Source organism: Homalodisca vitripennis, chromosome X (assembly GCF_021130785.1).
Source record: "Homalodisca vitripennis isolate AUS2020 chromosome X, UT_GWSS_2.1, whole genome shotgun sequence".
Classification (NCBI taxonomy): Eukaryota; Metazoa; Arthropoda; class Insecta; order Hemiptera; family Cicadellidae; genus Homalodisca; species Homalodisca vitripennis.
In genome coordinates, this window is record NC_060215.1 from 10,286,302 (window position 1) to 10,306,164 (window position 19,863).

General features: G+C 35.9%; 1 protein-coding gene across 11 annotated transcripts in view; it reads right to left on the reverse strand.

Moving 5' to 3' along the window:
• The window catches only part of LOC124368672 (inositol 1,4,5-trisphosphate receptor), a 152,811-nt gene that overhangs the window by 100,879 nt on the left and 32,069 nt on the right, over positions 1-19,863 (reverse strand). For 7 of the 11 annotated variants that reach the window (XM_046825950.1, XM_046825942.1, XM_046825944.1 and 4 more), the window contains 11 exons: positions 19,522-19,663; positions 18,978-19,192; positions 18,594-18,754; positions 17,217-17,321; positions 16,120-16,327; positions 12,782-13,083; positions 11,338-11,440; positions 9,232-9,407; positions 8,338-8,493; positions 5,233-5,389; positions 412-559 (listed from right to left, as the gene is read on the reverse strand). In XM_046825950.1, the coding sequence (XP_046681906.1) occupies positions 412-559; positions 5,233-5,389; positions 8,338-8,493; positions 9,232-9,407; positions 11,338-11,440; positions 12,782-13,083; positions 16,120-16,327; positions 17,217-17,321; positions 18,594-18,754; positions 18,978-19,192; positions 19,522-19,663 (1,873 nt within the window). The remainder of the gene's footprint in view (positions 1-411; positions 560-5,232; positions 5,390-8,337; positions 8,494-9,231; positions 9,408-11,337; positions 11,441-12,781; positions 13,084-16,119; positions 16,328-17,216; positions 17,322-18,593; positions 18,755-18,977; positions 19,193-19,521; positions 19,664-19,863) is intronic. The other 4 variants (XM_046825951.1, XM_046825948.1, XM_046825953.1 and 1 more) reach the window with 1 other exon arrangement.

The window sequence follows — 19,863 nt, forward strand, 5'->3', positions numbered from 1 at the left end:
GGACTAGACTTTACTATAATTACTTTGCACATTATCAATGATTCTCTTGATGATTTGTCAAGAAGGTAAACAATTCAGGACAACTTATTTGATGTAAAACCAAAGTTTCCCACCACCATATTGTCACTGACAGTCCAATAAACTTTGAAAGGTCAGAGAAAGTTCCACTGAATAGTTTAATTTTTGGATTAAACAAAGAAGATTGTCTACTGAGTGTAGTATTTTATTTCAAAAGGTGCCACAATGATTGAAAATTCCGCTTTTGAATAGAGTATGTTGATTAGATGATCTGCAAATAGCTTAAAAAAAGGAAGTGAAATTAATTTATACATTACATAAATAAATAAATAATTTTTTCAATTAGGAATAAAGGATAGTTAAAATTTAAAACTGAAATACTAGAAAGCTTACAATGAATCTCCCCGGTGGGTATTTTCCCTTTCACAAAGTCATTCTCTGACACGCAGTCCAAGATACTTAGTAGAGTTTTTGTCAGTCTCAAAAGGTCGCTGAAGCTGTAGAAACCGAAGTATATCAGATCTCTTGCCAGCTTCACAACCTGCCACACACATTTCATAATTAGAAAGCTTCTGGATCCCTCTATGATTCTGATGATACAGTAATCAGATCTCTTGCCAGCTTCACAACCTGCCACACACATTTCATAATTAGAAAGCTTCTGGATCCCTCTATGATTCTGACGATACAGTAATCAGATCTCTTGCCAGCATCACAACCTGCCACACACATTTCATAATTAGAAAGCTTCTGGATCCCTCTATGATTCTGATGATACAGTAATCAGATCTCTTGCCAGCTTCACAACCTGCCACACACATTTCATAATTAGAAAGCTTCTGGATCCCTCTATGATTCTGATGATACAGTAATCAGATCTCTTGCCAGCTTCACAACCTGCCACACACATTTCATAATTAGAAAGCTTCTGGATCCCTCTATGATTCTGACGATACAGTAATCAGATCTCTTGCCAGCTTCACAACCTGCCACACACATTTCATAATTAGAAAGCTTCTAGATCCCTCTATGATTCTGACGATACAGTAATCAGATCTCTTGCCAGCTTCACAACCTGCCACACACATTTCATAATTAGAAAGCTTCTGGATCCCTCTATGATTCTGACGATACAGTAATCAGATCTCTTGCCAGCTTCACAACCTGCCACACACATTTCATAATTAGAAAGCTTCTGGATCCCTCTATGATTCTGATGATACAGTAATCAGATCTCTTGCCAGCTTCACAACCTGCCACACACATTTCATAATTAGAAAGCTTCTGGATCCCTCTATGATTCTGACGATACAGTAATCAGATCTCTTGCCAGCTTCACAACCTGCCACACACATTTCATAATTAGAAAGCTTCTAGATCCCTCTATGATTCTGACGATACAGTAATCAGATCTCTTGCCAGCTTCACAACCTGCCACACACATTTCATAATTAGAAAGCTTCTGGATCCCTCTATGATTCTGATGATACAGTAATCAGATCTCTTGCCAGCTTCACAACCTGCCACACACATTTCATAATTAGAAAGCTTCTGGATCCCTCTATGATTCTGACGATACAGTAATCAGATCTCTTGCCAGCTTCACAACCTGCCACACACATTTCATAATTAGAAAGCTTCTAGATCCCTCTATGATTCTGACGATACAGTAATCAGATCTCTTGCCAGCTTCACAACCTGCCACACACATTTCATAATTAGAAAGCTTCTGGATCCCTCTATGATTCTGACGATACAGTAATCAGATCTCTTGCCAGCTTCACAACCTGCCACACACATTTCATAATTAGAAAGCTTCTGGATCCCTCTATGATTCTGATGATACAGTAATCAGATCTCTTGCCAGCTTCACAACCTGCCACACACATTTCATAATTAGAAAGCTTCTGGATCCCTCTATGATTCTGACGATACAGTAATCAGATCTCTTGCCAGCTTCACAACCTGCCACACACATTTCATAATTAGAAAGCTTCTAGATCCCTCTATGATTCTGACGATACAGTAATCAGATCTCTTGCCAGCTTCACAACCTGCCACACACATTTCATAATTAGAAAGCTTCTGGATCCCTCTATGATTCTGATGATACAGTAATCAGATCTCTTGCCAGCTTCACAACCTGCCACACACATTTCATAATTAGAAAGCTTCTGGATCCCTCTATGATTCTGACGATACAGTACATAATTAATATTAATGTTAACATTTCCTCTCAATATCAATATGGATTCCAGAAGAAAAGTATGTTGGCATAATATAATATTTGGACATTTAGTTTCAAAATATTCCTGCTGGCACAGTCTGAAGAAAGTATATTTCAGAGTGGATGTTGTGTTGAAATACCAGAATGAACATAAATTAATAATATGGAATGTTAACTCATAGGTAACTGATATTAAAGATTAAAATTAAATCTATCTAAAAAGAAACAAAATTATTCTGGGAAATCATTAGTGAGCTGAAGAGTTGACAATATGGTTTCATTTCTCATTCATAAATGTCTCTGACATAAATAATGAATAAAGAAATTTAAAGATAAGTTGCTAATGATTTGAATGATTGTTTTTGGATGTTGGAAAAATTTTGCCAAAACGAATTGATGCCAGAGCGGACTCAGTAGTTAGAGACTCTGACTATGTATGAATCTGCCCTGTGGCTGAACTTGACATTATAAGACAGATTACTGAGCGGAGGGGAGATACTTGCGCTGGGACCTTAAGAGATTTCATATAACGTTCTCTAGTCAAATATTCAGATACTTTCACAGCCATGAACACATTGGATTAATCTAAGTATCTCAACTCGTGTATTCCCAGATAACTTTAAGATAGCCAAAACTTTTTCTCTGAATAAATTTAATGAATTTATTGACAAAATAACTTCTGTCCAATGTTATTGTTACGTGTTTTCTCTGAAATATCAGAAAGAATAGTAAAAGATTAGCTAGTGTAATATCTGTTGAAAAACAATATTGCAATTGTTTTTCAGTACAATTTTATGCTTAAAGTAAACATTTTCTTTTGTGAATTGGACTTTTTCAGGAAGCTGACACCATAATTGTAGCTGAATATGGTAAGACACGAACAAATCAGTTTCTTAGCCTTTTTTCTTAGCCACCCGCAGTGTCATTAGGCCTGTAAATAATTTTGAAATTATTTGCTACCATTTTTCTATTACCATATATTTAATATTTTTCTTTGAAATTAAATAAAGTTTCATTTTTAAATTTGGCTGATCATGTGTCTAGCTTATGCACATGCACATGTACATTAATTTCTGTAATGTAATTTAATAAATCCAATACGAAATTTGTAATAACAATAAGTTGGATGGTTTTAGGTAAGATTTTCTTTTTGAGAATAAATCTTTTTAATTTCATGCAAAATTGCTGCTGTGACAACCTGATTTGTGCATCGTCAATCCCAACTTCCTCAAAACATCATCACTAGAACTAGACAAATTAATGGTTAAAACAAAGGCAAAGTCTCACAATTTGCAGAGATATTTAAAATAATATACGAGGGTCTTCCAGAAAGTAAAGAACGTTTTGTTATAAGTCAATAAAAACAAAAGATAAGAGCATGAAAATTTATTTATAAATACTTATAAACTTACTCTATTTTTCTACAAAATCGCCGGAACTGTCAAGGCACTTGTTGTAGCGTGGCACCAGTTTTTCTATACCGACGTTATACTGTTCTGCCGCCAAGGAATGAAGCCACGTTTTTACTCCTTCTTTGAGGTCTTTGTCACCCAAAAAGTTTTTTCCGCCTAAAAACACTTTCAACTTTGGAAACAAGTGATAGTCACTCGGAGCCAGATCTGGACTATACGGAGGGTGTCCGAAGATTTGCCATTTGAAAGAATTGAGTTCTGCTTTGGTTCGTGCATTGCAATGAGGCCGAGCATTGTCGTGGATCAGCACCACTTTCGACGACAGCATTCCGCGTCGTTTGTTCTGAATAGCGCGGCGAAGCCGATGCAAGGTCTCGATGTAGGCCTCTGAGTTGATTGTTTCGCCTCTCGGCATGAACTCCACATAGATTAGGCCTTTTCGGTCCCAAAAAACTGTTGCCATCAATTTCCTGGTGTTCAAATTTGGTTTTTCTTTCCTGTTTTTTGTTGGTGAATTCGAGTGATGCCATTCCATTGACTGGAGCTTTGTTTCCGGGGTTCGATAGGAAACCCAAGTTTCGTCACCCGTTACGATGCGGTCAAGAAACGCATCACCTTCTTCGTCATACTGAGTCAAAAACTCAAGAGCTGCTCCCATCCGTTTAGTCTTGTGGACATCAGTAAGAATCTTAGGCACCCAACGAGCACACATTTTCTGATAACCAAGACGTTCAGTCACTATTTCGTGCAAAAGCGACCTTGAAATTTGTGGAAAAAATTCCACTAGACCACTCAAAGTGAAACGACGGTTTTGTTGAATTTTTCCATCAACTTTCGCTGCCAACTCGTCAGTAACAAGTGACGGCCTTCCACTTCGTTCCTCGTCGTGCACATTAGTTCGACCTTCCTTAAATTGAATGCACCATTTTCTCACTGATGACTCGTTCATCGCATTGTCACCGTAAACTGCCTTAATTTGCCTATAAATTTCAATAGGTCGAACATTCTGTGCATTCAGAAACCGTATCACACTACGCAGTTCACACTTGGCGGGATTTTCAATCAACGCCGCCATTTTAAACTTTCACAGGAGACGCAAACGTGACCTCACGGTACCGCTACTCAGCTCACACTGAGGCAGAAGGTGTGGCTAACGAACAAGCTATCTACCGCGGTGGTGGTGGAACTGCGCCGCCCGTGATGCGCAATCGTTCTTTACTTTCTGGAAGACCCTCGTAAGAACCAATAACTTCAACATTATCATTAATATCTCTCATAACTCAGAATGCTGAAGGTTGGATTTCTGAAGCTCTAGACTGACACCAATACCACTACAATACTTGAACGCTTACAGGGACCTAATCCTCCCCATGAATGTCGTGGACAGAGTAGCCATTTAAGTAGAGAGAGTGTTCTATACCATTTACTTATCACTGGTCGATTGTAGAGAAATAACAATCAGTATTTGTACATTTCAGTCAATAGTAAACTACTTTAAGGGGTAATACCGAATTACTTTAACACCTCAACTCTTAGATATTTATTGACCGAAGTGAAGTGTGTAGAATATCATACCTCAAATGTGAGTTTGTTCTGGTACTGGTCGGCAAAAGTCCACATCTTAGCTACGACGTTGCACAAATAGTCTTCTACAAACAGGATGGTTGAGCTGAACTTGGCTCTCACAGCTTCCTTGTTGGGGTCCGGTGTTCTGTTGTTGTCATAGCTGAAACCAAAGTTGGAAAATATACAGGCAAACAATGTATCACACTTGACCATGACTTCCTGTACCTATTGCACAACAGGTGGACTCGCACTTTAGTTCTCTCTGTATTGTAATTACTATTGTTAGATAGATGTGAAATTTGGGTTTTGAAGGAGGATTCTATTTGACTGTGTTCCAGATAAGTGGAGAGGCCACCTAAGAGTGGAAACCAAATACCCTAAGTGGTTGTCTAGATCAAACAACCTCTATCTTGTAACACACCAAACGAAAGGGTAAAACAAACCAGTATCCAATCCAGCTAAGGAATATTTTATTTGTCCCAACAAAGTGGTTTTTGATAAAACAAATTTTAATCTCTTTTTGTATTTTAAAAGTAACCAGCACCTGAATTTAAATGTTGACATGTATTAACACAATAATAAAAAATTAAAATGGCAGTGATCACCTCCAGAAATAGAAACATTTTATTTCAATACCAACAAATTTAGGTTTAGCAACAACAGGTATTTTTATTTTTTTTAACTAAAAGATGAAATTTCAAATTTTAAACATTGTCCACTTTTATGTAGAGGAGATATGAAAATCCTTTGTAAACATTGGAGTTGCATCTCACTTCTAAGGTTTTTTTCCAACCCAGCAGGGATCACTTCTGGCTGGTTTATACCTTCCAGTTCAACCTACCACTGGGCACAGCAAAAACCGATGTGTCACTTTAATCTGGGCAATCTTGTGGATGTCCAGGAGCGGCACATCACTAACCTCAAATGTAGAGATTCTGGGGTTCATGGACAATTCGATAGGTCTAGTCTACTGCGGGAGATGACTGTTGGAGTTGGTGGGGTTTGTTCCCTAACCTCAGAGGTTCTTCTTAACCTCCAAAAGGGTGTGCCACCTCCTGCCTACTTTGACTGGAGAGGCTGGTTCAGAGCTGGCCTCCCCTTCTTCCGGGGAGACATGACTTTGAGATGTACCCAATGTGCCCTAATTTTTCCTCATAGATCTCGATAGGAGGCAGCCCCTACTCCCTAACCTTACCCATCCTGAATATCCTGTCACTCCTCGAAGCAGTGTAAAGGTTCTTACAGGACTAAGTGCAATTTATAAGGTTCTTGTCCTAAGAGAACAAAAAAAGGTTTTTTATTTTAGAGGTCAGAAGATAGGAGTTCCCTGAGTTGAAAATGTTGGATTATCGTTCATCTTTTCTTTGAATAATTGGGAAAATTTATTACGTTTTTCAAAACAAATTTTAAGCATTATGAAAAATATCTGCCACAGGTATTTATTTGATATTTATTAAGAATCTTACCTTTCAATAGATATCAAAAATATTTGTTTAAAATATCACCATCTTTTTACATAACATTTAAAAAATATTTCTTATACAGGGTGACCACTTAAACCTCTTTTTAAATTCTCCAGTTTTCCCGGTCGAAAATTTCCGATTCTCTAGTCCATTTTTAAACCAAATAAACAACTGTAATACTGTCTTTAACCCTTACGCCGAGTGGATAGGTGAATGTTTATCATCACCAGCTGTATTTGCAGGAAATAACACAAAGCTTGTGGTGCTCTAGCAAATTTCATTGCTACCACCTATTTTAAGCTCCTTAGTTTTTATCTGTGTCTTTCAATGTCTCAACATAACATTGTATATACCAAATAACTTTCCTTTCTGTGATGTTTTTAAAATATATGTATCCAATTTGGAAAAATATAGAGAACTATCTATTACCAACACAGAGCTAATGTGGGGCATACTGCAGTACAGCACTGCATGTCACTTTTGGTACGAAACAACAATATTGCCGGTGCACAAGTTCGGTTTGGTACAACCAACAAATAAACTAAATACTTTCATATGAACTCTATTTTTAACTTTGACCCAATACCGTCGAGCAGCTAACGTCCATGCATAAAACAAACAGACACGTTGGTGTTGACAAATAAAGACATAGAATACATGAACTTCAATTAAAATGTTAATTATACATCATGTTATTTTGTTACGGGGGAGACCCAATTCAGTGACTGAATAAAACCAAAAACACAGTTTTTATCACGGCCACTACCGCTTTGCCGCACAGCTAACACTCGTATAGTGCCCGAGGCCTGGGACGATTGGTAGGCCGACTTTATTTCTCCAATAGATTCTTACATGTTTGGGGGCTTGCCGCGACACAGGGGTAGAACTAACCAAGATAAACTGTGCTATACTAGTGGACACAATCGGCATCAGATACACGTCTCATAAACATAATATCAATCTTCATTTATAACTTCACAGACTACGTTGCTTAAATACAGGTCCTGATTTAAGGAGGTTTTAAATTATTTCTTGATTTCATAAGTTCTTAGAAACGGAAAAATAGTTTTTTACATTTTCTCAGTTCTACAAAAGATTCCTGGCTTATTCATAATATTCCAGTTTTCTTGGTTGGGTGGCCATCGTGTTATAAAATATATAAATAATCAAAATTCTACTGGCATTATAGTAGAATAATCCCACAAAAATATTATTTGTAATCCTGATAGTGGACTACCATAACCATTTTCTGCAATAAAGCAATACAATATATATAATGTATTAATACTGCATGTTTTATTCAAATTATAGCTCAATTTATTGAGAAAATTAAAAAACAAACATTGTGACATAAAACATTAACTTATAGTTGTTTAACCGAACCCTGGATTCCCAGACACATTAAGATCAGATAAAAGTCACAAATGTACTATTAATGAAAGTGAGAAAAGTTAATACTGCTTATCATCCTGAAATAGATAAACAGTAATCTTCCTACACTTACAGGCATTAAATCACTGGTTTTGAAAGTAGCATTGATATTATTACATAATGGGCCTCAGTTTACTGTGAATTAGAAAAACTCAATGACATTAAGCAAAGATTTATGACGACAAGTCGCACAATAAACCTTTTTTTATTGCATACTTACTCATTTATTGACATTTTCGATGGTATCTCAGACCACAATCGAGCATACTTGACTGGAGTGACAGGCTCCTGGGGGTCTCTGTCCACATGTAGATGTAACATCAGGCGACAGAAAGAGGCTCTCAGCTCGTATGACACATTCTCGTCAGCCATACACCTGCACAAGTACCAAATTTTCATATTTTTGGTATCTCAGACCACGATCAGAGCATATTTACTCATACTGCTCTTAGGATGCAGTTTGTATTATACTACTCGTATATATTTCATTGGGATAGTTTTCATGGGATAAATTTAGCTAATTCTGGTTAATCCCAGATTTTTTAAAGAGTCTGTTACTTGAATAGCTCTTGACTTTAGCATGATATCAAACTACATACAGTTCCAATATTTTAATGTTTATTGGTCTAAACCAGCACTAACTATTGACTGAGATAATCTGCAGATAACACCACTCGTTAATGAAAGCTGAACTAAAATACATATTAAAGTTAGCAATCTGTTATATGCCACCCAAATATAAAACAAAGTAGTTATTCTACAGGTATATTTTCTTTAACAATAAATAAAGCGTTATTTCATCATAATATTATAACATTTCTTCTAGGGATGGACCGATATCAACAAAATTCAATTCTGATACCAGAACCAAAAATGAATTCTTCTCTATCAGTCCTTGCTTCTTAATTCTGAATTCGATACCAATTCTTGTGTTATTTTTATTTAATAATTTTGGCTAATAATTACATATGTTTGAAAAAATTGATATTTATAAGACCTTGGAGTAATTGAATATGATCCTAAAAGCAGCTCGGCTGTACATATAATTATTTTCACAATCTCTATATCATTACTATTTTTGAAGGATTAATACAAACTAATGATGGCTACCTACTTGAGGATGAGATCGATGTCGAGGTGGGGCGACAGATTGTTGAGTGCCAAGTACTGCCTGTTCAGACACATGTTGGAGAACAGGTCCAGCTGGTGCCTGTAGTAGTCCAGCAATGCCTGATCACTAACACTGCCGAGGTGGGCATCTCGGGACAGTTGCACTAATGCTCGGGATTTCTACAACAGGTTTAATTGGATTCAATATAACATACATCCTCCCCCCTCCACCTCCCGTACAACTTGTTAAATAATGCAAATAGTAGAGGTATGTGAATGGAAGAATGGAATTTCTTCCATTATAGTAAACTACTCTGAAACTGCTTAAATTTTGTGCTGAGTCAAATTAAACAGTAAAACATGGTATCAAATTAAACTAAATAGGTTCAGAAAACTTATAACATAAAAAATCTGTTCATTGTAACTGGAGGAATTAGAAAAAACATTGAAACTAAAACAATTGTAGAATATATTAAATGTAATTAATTTGTTGTACCTTTTATTACTTTTCTCATATTATAAATACAATTGTAATATTTATTTCCATGAAGTTGAAGGAAAGGTAGACTTCATGTGTGGTTTTATCTTGAAATACCAAATTTAAAAATATTACTATTTTTAAATGTTAATTTATACAACATTGATGCAACTGTTGATCTTTAAAATGTTTAAATGTAACTTGTTATACGTGGAACACAATGGGGGCCCTAATTCTGCCTGTTAGGGCATGCCTGTTGAAATAAAGAATTATTAATTTTTGCAATTACATGGAAATTAGCTTTTTTAAATGTATTAACTTTTATTGCTTTAATGTTATGTTTCTCAAAAATTTGAATGTCTAAAATTTAGTAAAATATCAAAAGCTTTGTTAGTATAAAAGTTGCTAAAATTACTTAAACCCTAATACTGTAATCATGCTAAATCTCTAGATGGACTCCGGTTTTGTGTATGTTGCAAGCCTTTTTTTAAACAATCCGTAAAAAATACTAAACCTGTTTAATTTATACATATATAAAACTGTTATAAAAGTTACTATAATTTATAAATGTTATGTTTTACTATATGTTGTCTAGAAAAGAATGAGAATGGGTAAAAATCTGTTTACCAAAATTTTAACCGAGAATCTGGAATCTGGGATCTATCGAATCACATAACAGCCACTCGCCTACATCTTCTTCACCGCACTCAAAACATCCAGGAATGTTTATAATGATATCTCTGATTTCTTCAACCATAACTTTGTTATTTTCCTCCTCTCTCTCTTCATCTTCTTTGTCCAACTGTTTGATAATTTTATTTTATCTGTCAACGATAACACTACATGTTTCCCCTTAGAACTCATCATAGTGCTGCACACGATAATAAAAAAAACACTAAAGAACACAAAAGAGTCAACATATCAATTCACCCTACTGCAGGTTGAAGAAGCACTGGCCGACTGACTAATAGACTGTAGTGAGTGACAGGAGCAGGGTGGCGAGGTAGTGTGAGTCATCACTCACCCTCCCTCCCCCTATCACCAGACTATGTTCACAGTTAGAAGGGTAACTACTGCGCTATTCCTGCATATTCATTGCTCACAGGACTATGTGTCTTTAAAACCCCGGATTCCGGATTTTAAAAATTCTACTATATTGTGTTTTTTGTAAACAAGCCCAAAAAGGTATAGCTTATTTTTATTGCTGCAATTTTTGTTGCATAAAACATTCTGAATAAGTTATTTTGAAGTTAAAAATGTCAGTTTCTAGTCACTGCTGCCAAGTAATAAGAAAAACTTTGTTGGAACATTGTTTTTATGGTGTTTACTGTAGCTATAGCAATAGGATATGTTTTGCAATTCTACAGTGGGTAGTTTAATTGTAATTAAAAATTTTTCTAGTGATTAGTAAACTATTGAAATATGGTGTAAAAAGTACTCTTGGAACTTGATAACCTTTCATCCTATATTACATTTCCTATATTACAAGTTTGTTTTTATTGCAGAAACATATTACTGATTTTCATTAGAATTGAATGGCCTCATAAGTATAAGGGGTATGAAAAATTTTACATACATAACAAAACTTGATTCGTACACAACATTTTATGTAACCTAAGGAAAGCCTCGTACCTGTCGGTTTGCCCAAAGTAAAAGAACTTCCTCTTCTTCCTCAGGAGCTTCACTGTCCGAACCTTCACCGTCATGCTCCAATTCTAGGTGGGTCTTCATCATCCTGTATCATCATTCATTCATTCATTCATTATCTTTCTACATTTGTATCAACAATGTTTACAATTTAAATAAGGGACAAATTTCATTTTAACACCAGCAACACTAACTTTTTATTTAATATGTTAAATTACTATTGAAACTGTCTATTTGATTCTTTCCAAATTTTGTTAGTTTCCTTATTTAATTCAAGGTTATCTTCTAAAGTTGCAATAAAAGTAACGCTATAGTGGTTTATTATTTTGTATTTATTTATTTATTTATTTTTTGTTCTCTTAGGACAAGAAGCTTATAAATTGCACTTAGTCCTATAAGAACCTTAGCGCTCCTTCCGGAGTAACAGGATATTCAGCTAGCTCTGAACCAGCCTCTCCAGTCAAAGTAGGCAGGGGGTGGCACACCCTTGTTGAGGCTAGCAAGGACCTCTGAGGTCAGGGAACAAACCCAACCAATTCAAACAGTCATCTCCCGCAGTACACTAGACATATCGATTTCACCTTGAACCCCACAATCTCGACACTGCGGTTAGTGATGTGCCGCTCCTGGACATCTATAAGGTTGCCCAGATTTAAGTGATACATCGGGTTTTGCTATGTCCAGTGGTAGATTCAACCGGAAGGTATAAACCAGCAAGAAGTGATCTCTGCTGGGTTTGCTATAGTGTTTGCCTTGATCTTTTTAGTTGTACAACAAATTTCACAAATCCATTTTGATGTGATTTCTAGTTTAAGTTCATGATGCCACGTGTTCATAGTATGAAATAAATAAAACAGTCATTGTAATGTTTTTGTGTTATTCCACATGGACAACCATGACTTTTCATACATATCAACCTCAACCTCTTGGGGTTACTAACTGTAACGACCAGCACTTTATGCATTCATCAGATGGGAATGACACATCTTAAATATGAAACCCCAACACTCAGTAGTGATGCTTCAGAAATCCGATCGGTATACATGCCAATTTGCACCTCAACCAAGCATATCTCGGGTTAACTGACACAATGGGAACATTTCCCATACAGTATGCTCCAACAACCATTTAGACAGGAAGTTCTGCGCATCCACCTCAACGCACGTCCTTGCAATTACATAACAGAATTTGGTCGGTAAGTGCTTTTATGGTAACAATGAAGTAGATACAGAAGTAGTGAAGTAGTAAAATTAAGAAGTCATCAGCAACTTTGCTGATTGGGATAGCAAAATATTTATTAAACAATGGAATTCTAAAACTTGTCCTCAGGTATATAAAATGTATTCAGTTTGAGAACTATGTAAGAAACCAGAATATAGGAAACAATAAAACCTAACACATGTGTAGTATATAAGTGAAGTACTCCCACCTTGTCTCGATCAGAATATCTGAGTTCTTGGTGCTAAGGACACTCTTGCAGATCAACTCTTGTGTGATGGCTATAGCTTTCTTGTTGGAGATACAGAGGTCAGATAGGTAGTCCAGAAAACGGGACTCCCAACTTAGCATGTTTTTACGTACTAGCCCCACAAACGTCTCGATCTCGGCAGCAGTTATGTGCTTCTCCAGGAGCTTGCGATTGTTGTGGAGTAAAGCAGTGATGGTGTCCTCTGCCAGAATATCATATCCAATCTGTTTCTGCATGAATCCAAAATGTTTGGCAATGTATTCCTGAAAATGAAAGAATAAATAAACTTCTATTTCAAAGTAAAAAGAAGATGCATTATAACTCAATGTGACTTTTTGACATTTCTTTAAATATCTATGTTTACTGGTTTTTTAATACATCAAAATCAAAGTTTCCCTCTACTACTATTTTATAAAATTTTTGTCACATTTTTGCTAACATGTTCTATTAACATACTAAGCCTATCAAGGAAAATATTAACATCTGAGTTCGGGCATCTGTAAACTCCAACTATTAGAAGTTTAATTTTAGAGTCAACATAGCTACATAGAGTACACTCAACTCGCATCTCCTCAAGTAAGTTTTCTGACTGCATACAGAACACAAGCTCTGGAAGATGTCTTCCCATGCTATCAGCACAATCTTGACCAGTGGTTTATCATTAAAAAGTTCATGACAACGGCTTGTTTACAGACTTTTTTATTTACTGTAAAATTTTTCAATAACAATGGTAAAAAACCATAATTTTTTACGTTAAACGTCTGAGTATAACGAGACAGTATGTAGGCTTCACAATCAAAATTATTTAAATATGTTTTTTCAATGTTTCTCTGTGTATCCTTAAAAATTAAACAATCATGTGTCCGAACACACATGATTCTGTACAGTAGTCTGAGGTGTTTATTAAAGCATGGGAACAAATTTAACTTTTATAATGAAGTCAACTTGTAATATATTGAAACACTAAATTGAAGTTAGATGTGCACTGCACTATCACTTTTATGCGATCACTGATTGATTTGTAAAAGGAATATTTAAGTTTCAAAACATAGTACTTATACGAGGGCTGTTTTTTAAGTAAGGGCCGTTCTCCCTTACACGGTAGTAGTTCGCGTTCCTGCCGTAACGAGCGTGCGCCCCGCCTCCTGGCATTCCTAGCGAACAACTTCATGTCAGTTGCAGCTCTGTAGCTAACCTGTATGCATTACTGTGGATCTTTAAAATGTTTAAGATTATCGAATCACCCGCCGCGTGTGAGATTCGGTCAGTGATACGATTTTTGACTGCAAGAAACATGTCGGCTGCTGACATTCACCGTCAGCTTTGTGAGGTGTATGGTGTCAAGGCAATGAGTGAAGGTAAAGTGTGGAAATGGGTCAGAGAATTTAAAGATGGCCGCGAAAATGTCCACAATGAAGATCGCTCAGGCCGGCCATCTGTGATCACGGGAGATTTGGTTACTGCAGTTGACGCAAAAATTCATGAGGACCGACGGTTCACAATAACCACTCTCTCTATGGAATTTCCTCAAGTGTCCAGGTCAGTACTGTACAAAATTGTGTCAGAAAACCTAAACTTTAAAAAAAATTGTGCTCAAGATGGGTACCCAAACTCCTCACTGAGGATCACAAAAAAAAGAGATTAAGCAGTTCTTTGACTTTCTTGACCCGCTACGACGAGGAAGGAGACGACATGTTGAGTCGAATTGTCACAGGAGATGAAACATGGGTATCCCATATCACTCCTGAATCAAAGCAACAGTCCATGGAATGGCGGCACACAACATCTCCAGTCAAAATCAAAGCCAAGCAAACGCTGTCGCGGCGCAAAGTTATGGCAACTGTGTTCTGGGACAGACACGGTGTTTTGCTAGTGGACTTTATGCCGCGAGGAATGACGATTAACTCAGAAGCCTACTGCGCAACCCTGGCCAGTCTCTGATGCGCCATTCAGAACAAAAGACGCGGCATGCTGACAAAGGGAATTCTGCTCCTCCACGACAATGCAAGGCCTCACACCGCTGCTCGGACACAGGAAATGATCGACTCTTTTGGCTGGGAAGTTTTGAATCATCCGCCGTACAGCCCCGACCTTGCTCCGAGCGATTTCCACCTTTTTCAGTACTTGAAAAATCATCTTGGCGGGAAGCGCTACAATGACGACGAAGAAGTCAAGACGGCTGTGAACTCCTGGTTGTCAGAGCAGGCAGCAAATTTCTTTGAAGAGGGATTTAAAAACTTAGTTTTAAGATATGATAAGTGCCTTAACAAACAAGGCAACTATGTAGAAAAATAAAAAAAAGTATGTAGATTCTGAAAATAAATGTATTTTGAAAAAAATAATTGTTGTTTATTTAAAAAAAAAAACGGCCCTTACTTAAAAAACAGCCCTCGTATGTTTACATGATACATCTTGTGCAATATTTAGAGTATATCGCACACAATTTCAATTTTTTTACATATTTTAAACTAACAAAAATATTAGTAAACAAACTCAATATAGACTAAACACACTATCCACAAAGTTATTCGTAGAGTACCTTATAATCAAATTAAAAAAAAAAACCATTGAAACTTTCTAAGTTTGTGTGAAATACAACTTAGATTTTAGTATTAAAATCATAAATATACTGTTGTAAAAGTTGGAATATGATCTTTTTTATGAAATCTCAAAAATTATCTTTTTAATCTGGGTTTTTAAATACACTTGTCTGAAAAAAACTTGAAATTTTCAACAAAAAAACTAACTAATTGATCTGCAAAGGGTTTAATTAAATATGTCATTCAGTTTGGAGTACTCTTAATCAACTAAAAAATTCTAGGGCTTGAATACGGTATCAATTATAATAATGTATGGATTTTGTATGAAGTGGCAGAAATTGTTACATATTCGTACTAACAGTTCACATGAGAAACTCCACACAATCTCAGCACATGTAAGTTCTGTCACTAGTTCAAAACTCATAGATCACAATTATAAATATATTCAAGTTTTTCTTCTTAAATGTACTTTAAAATTATTAACGTATTTCACTTTGAGTATGAAAATTAGTTTTAGTGTGATTTGTTTTTGAATATGAAGTGTTAAATATTTCGTACAAAGTTAGAAAATTGTAAATATTTTTTGCTACTATGTATAATTGTGTGGGCATTTCCTAAAATAATTTAACACCTTTAAAAGTGTGAATAAAATAATTTCTGTGAAATTGAAACCTACAATCTTTTTGAATTAAAAAATGTTTCAGATTCTTTCCACATGTGAACTTGGTAATCGCTCAGATAGAGGATATGGCAACAAACCTGGTTTTTGCGGTAATCCTGCTGACTGAGCCGGAGTATCCTGTAACACAGCCTGAACATATACTTGTAGGGAGCATGTCTCGGGTCACTGAGCTCCTCTATCCTCAGGAACGGCCCTTCCCCCTCTGTTGACTCCAGGAACGGAGCTTGCAGAATTTTGAACAGTTGTTTCAGTATGTATTGTTCTCTCAACAGCTTTTGCCGATCTCTAAAATATGCAATAATTCATCAACAAATTAATATTATTATTATTAATGTTCGATAGTGGCTTGACAACCGCTTCGCAGGACGTTGGTTAGGTTGTCGAGGACTACATTACAATGCCTTACAAATACAAAATTACAAGGTCTGCTCGTAGTCTGGATCTCGGATCTCATGCCTTATGAGTTTTTCCTCTGGAGTTAAACAAAGTATGAAGTCTATTTATTGCACTAAACCTAGGAATTTTGATAAAGTGGAAGAAAGGATTCAGCAAGTGCTTACAAATGTACCTCAACAATTCCCGAAAAAGTCCATAGCAAATATTCCAAGACGTATGCAAAAACTGGTAGAAAATACGGGTGCTTACACTGAATTTTGAGGTTCCATATTTAATTTTGATTGAATACCTCGTTTGACTGAAACATCCCTTACATTCTTACCTTTCATTTAATACCTAGTTTGACTGAAACATCCCTTACATTCTTACCTTTAATTTAATACCTAGTTTGACTGAAACATCCCTTACATTTAATACCTAGTTTGGCTAATAAATTTAAAAAATAAAATACTTATGGCCAACTAATAAAATGATTTCTTTTCAAATCTAAGAATGAAAATTGGGCCTTAAATGTTTGTAATATTTGTTGTCATTTTGGACCTGCGAAGAATTTTTCCGAATTCAATGTGATAGACAGAGTTCAGTATGTTACTAAAGAAAGTTATTTCATTTTAAATCTGGAACCTTGCTATAGATACAATAAACATAATGATCACTCCCAACTCTATCTTTCTAAAATACAAATAGTATAAATTATGGTAAAAACTAACTTTAAATAACAAGTGAAAATCCGCATTTTTTTGTAAATAAAACACAAATAATTTTAGTGATAGTGTACCTGTTAGGGTTGGTTACACTCAGCTCCAGAGCTTCTGACTTGTTCTGCTCATTCTCCAGCCCGGCGATGAAGTAAACTATGTCTTGGAGGAGACTGGTTACCGCCCTGGAACCCGTGAAAATTACATCAAACTTGCTCTGCCTTGGCGGTGATGATGTTATCCATTCAAGGCATTTGACAGTTTAAATCATGATTATTTGTTGCACAAACTTCACTATATAATTTTGTCATGTCTTGGTTGGATTCACTTTTATAAAAAAAAGAACAGTCATAGAACAAATTAAACAAAAATTACATTTTAGTTCAGAAAAATAGTACGGTTTTGCTTGAGAATAAATGTTTGCCACTTTGATGTTTTTAATGTAACTGAATGACATGGTCATAAATACATCAACCAAACTTATATTGTATGCTGATGACACCACAGCATTATTTACATCACAAAGTGTACAAACATACAAATTTGTCCTTGAGCATTAATTGAAAGGTCTTGAGTTTCATCAGAAATAAATTAAAAAAATTAAGATCAAAAGTTATAATGAAAATTGCAAGAAAATATACACTTGTATTAATTAACCCTCCTTGAATTTCCAAACAATGAATCTGGCTTGTCAGGCGGAAGTGATACAGACTCAAGAAGAGCCAGAGAGCCAATCACGCAGGCTGGACACTGGCCAGGCGTATTGTAACTGTATCAATTGTTACATGCACAAAGTTTAACCCATTTAAATTACAGGAAGAGATTGAAATTTTGCAACAGCTCAAAAAGGGCCCAGAATCTCTTCTTGTCTATTATTATTGTTAATGACATATTATTGAAAGGATAACCAAATTTAAGATGTTTTCTATTACAAAAATAGAACACGTTACAATGATTAGTCTTTCCTCTTCTCCAGGAGTACAGAGAAACTTAATACATAAAGTTAGCAAGCACAAATAAATATATGGTGATGAACTTTCCAAAATCAAAATTGACAACAGAATAAATGTATAGCACAAGTGAATGCCTGCAAAATAAACGTGCACTACACGGAACATGTGTGAACACCAGAGAAGGTGAGAGACAGGCACCCGTTTTTTTCTTCCACCAGAAGAAGAGAATAAGTTCCAATTCTCGAAAGATAGTATTCTATTTTTGTAATATATAACAATGGTAAATGTCTCAAATCCTATTATTTAAAATCCCAATGGACAACACATTTCATTATCTTGAAATAAAAAATCAGACAACCTACTTATATAAATGTACCTTTTTCTTGAATAACCTACTAGCTGCATTCCATTTCCTGAATAACCTACTAGCTGCATTCCATTTCCTGAATAACCTACTAGCTGCATTCCATTTCCTGAATAACCTACTAGCTGTATTCCATTTACCTCCTTTCGTTGTGTGATATAGTTCCCTTCTCCAACTTGGAAGAGTTTGCTGCGAGAACTTTGCAGGCATCATTAGCAAAATCTAAATCTCTCACTTCTGTTGGTGAAACGGAGATCAGAGCAAAAGCTTCTTTGTCCTCCTTGATGGGAGCACAGCCCACCTGTACAGTAAACCTCATTTGGTAAATTGTAACAATATCATTATAATATAATTGAAGATAATTAAGTCCTATCATTTATTATTAATCTCCAATGTCATTTATGTAAAAGTCCTGCATTTGTAAACATATTCACAAGAACAATAATTAACATTTAAACTTTTGTCAAATATATTCATTACAATAAAATAGCCTAGTAAAGAATAGTGCGGAACGGACATGGCACCTTAGACATGACAGGCTTCTCCTCATCTTTGTCAATCGGTATGGATGTGCTGTGAACCCAAGTGTTAGTGCAGAGGTGGTGTAGACGGACGTAGGACGACTGTGGCACCAGGGAGTCTCCTCTAGTCAGAGTGGTTGGATCCAACTCGAACAAGGACGAGATCTCATTGGAGTGAGGAACAGACACCAGGTGGTATACTGGCCCCCCTTGCACATCTGTGGGTAGATAAAGACTAAATATGCACCAAAGACCACAGAGAATTACGGTATCTATAAAGGTATGGGAAGCAAACGTGATTACTGTGGGAAAATAAGTATATCAGCTTGTATTTTTAATCAAGACACTCATTAAATTATAGCGTATTTTAAATATTTAGTATTTACTATAAAAATTAATTTATTATAATGCAACATTTATAAGGAGTTCTTGTACAATCAAACTATACAAAATTCACATCTTTAAATGAGTTTGTAAAACCTAGCCATAAGATTACTTGAAACATTTATACAATACGGCTAGAAGGTACAGATGGGTTTAATCATACCTCTAAGCTTTGAGCGCATCTGGTCAATAGTGTTGTCATCATCGACCTCTGCTGCCAAGTAGTGTCCTGTAGCCAGATGCTTGAAGCGGAACAGGCAGTTCCAGTGTCCTGCTCCACCTCTACAGGGATCGTGCTGCACTACCTAAACATCACACAACAAATCTAATCAATTGTGTGCTCCTAAGTAGTATCGATTTTCAACAAACAGGCAGTTCCACTTGAAATAGCTTGAACAATTGTTATTTAGTACAGATGTCATGTAGCACAGCCTGAACGTCACACACAATACTGTACATATAACTTGTGAAAAAACAAATGTCACTTTCTAAATAAACTGTTTTT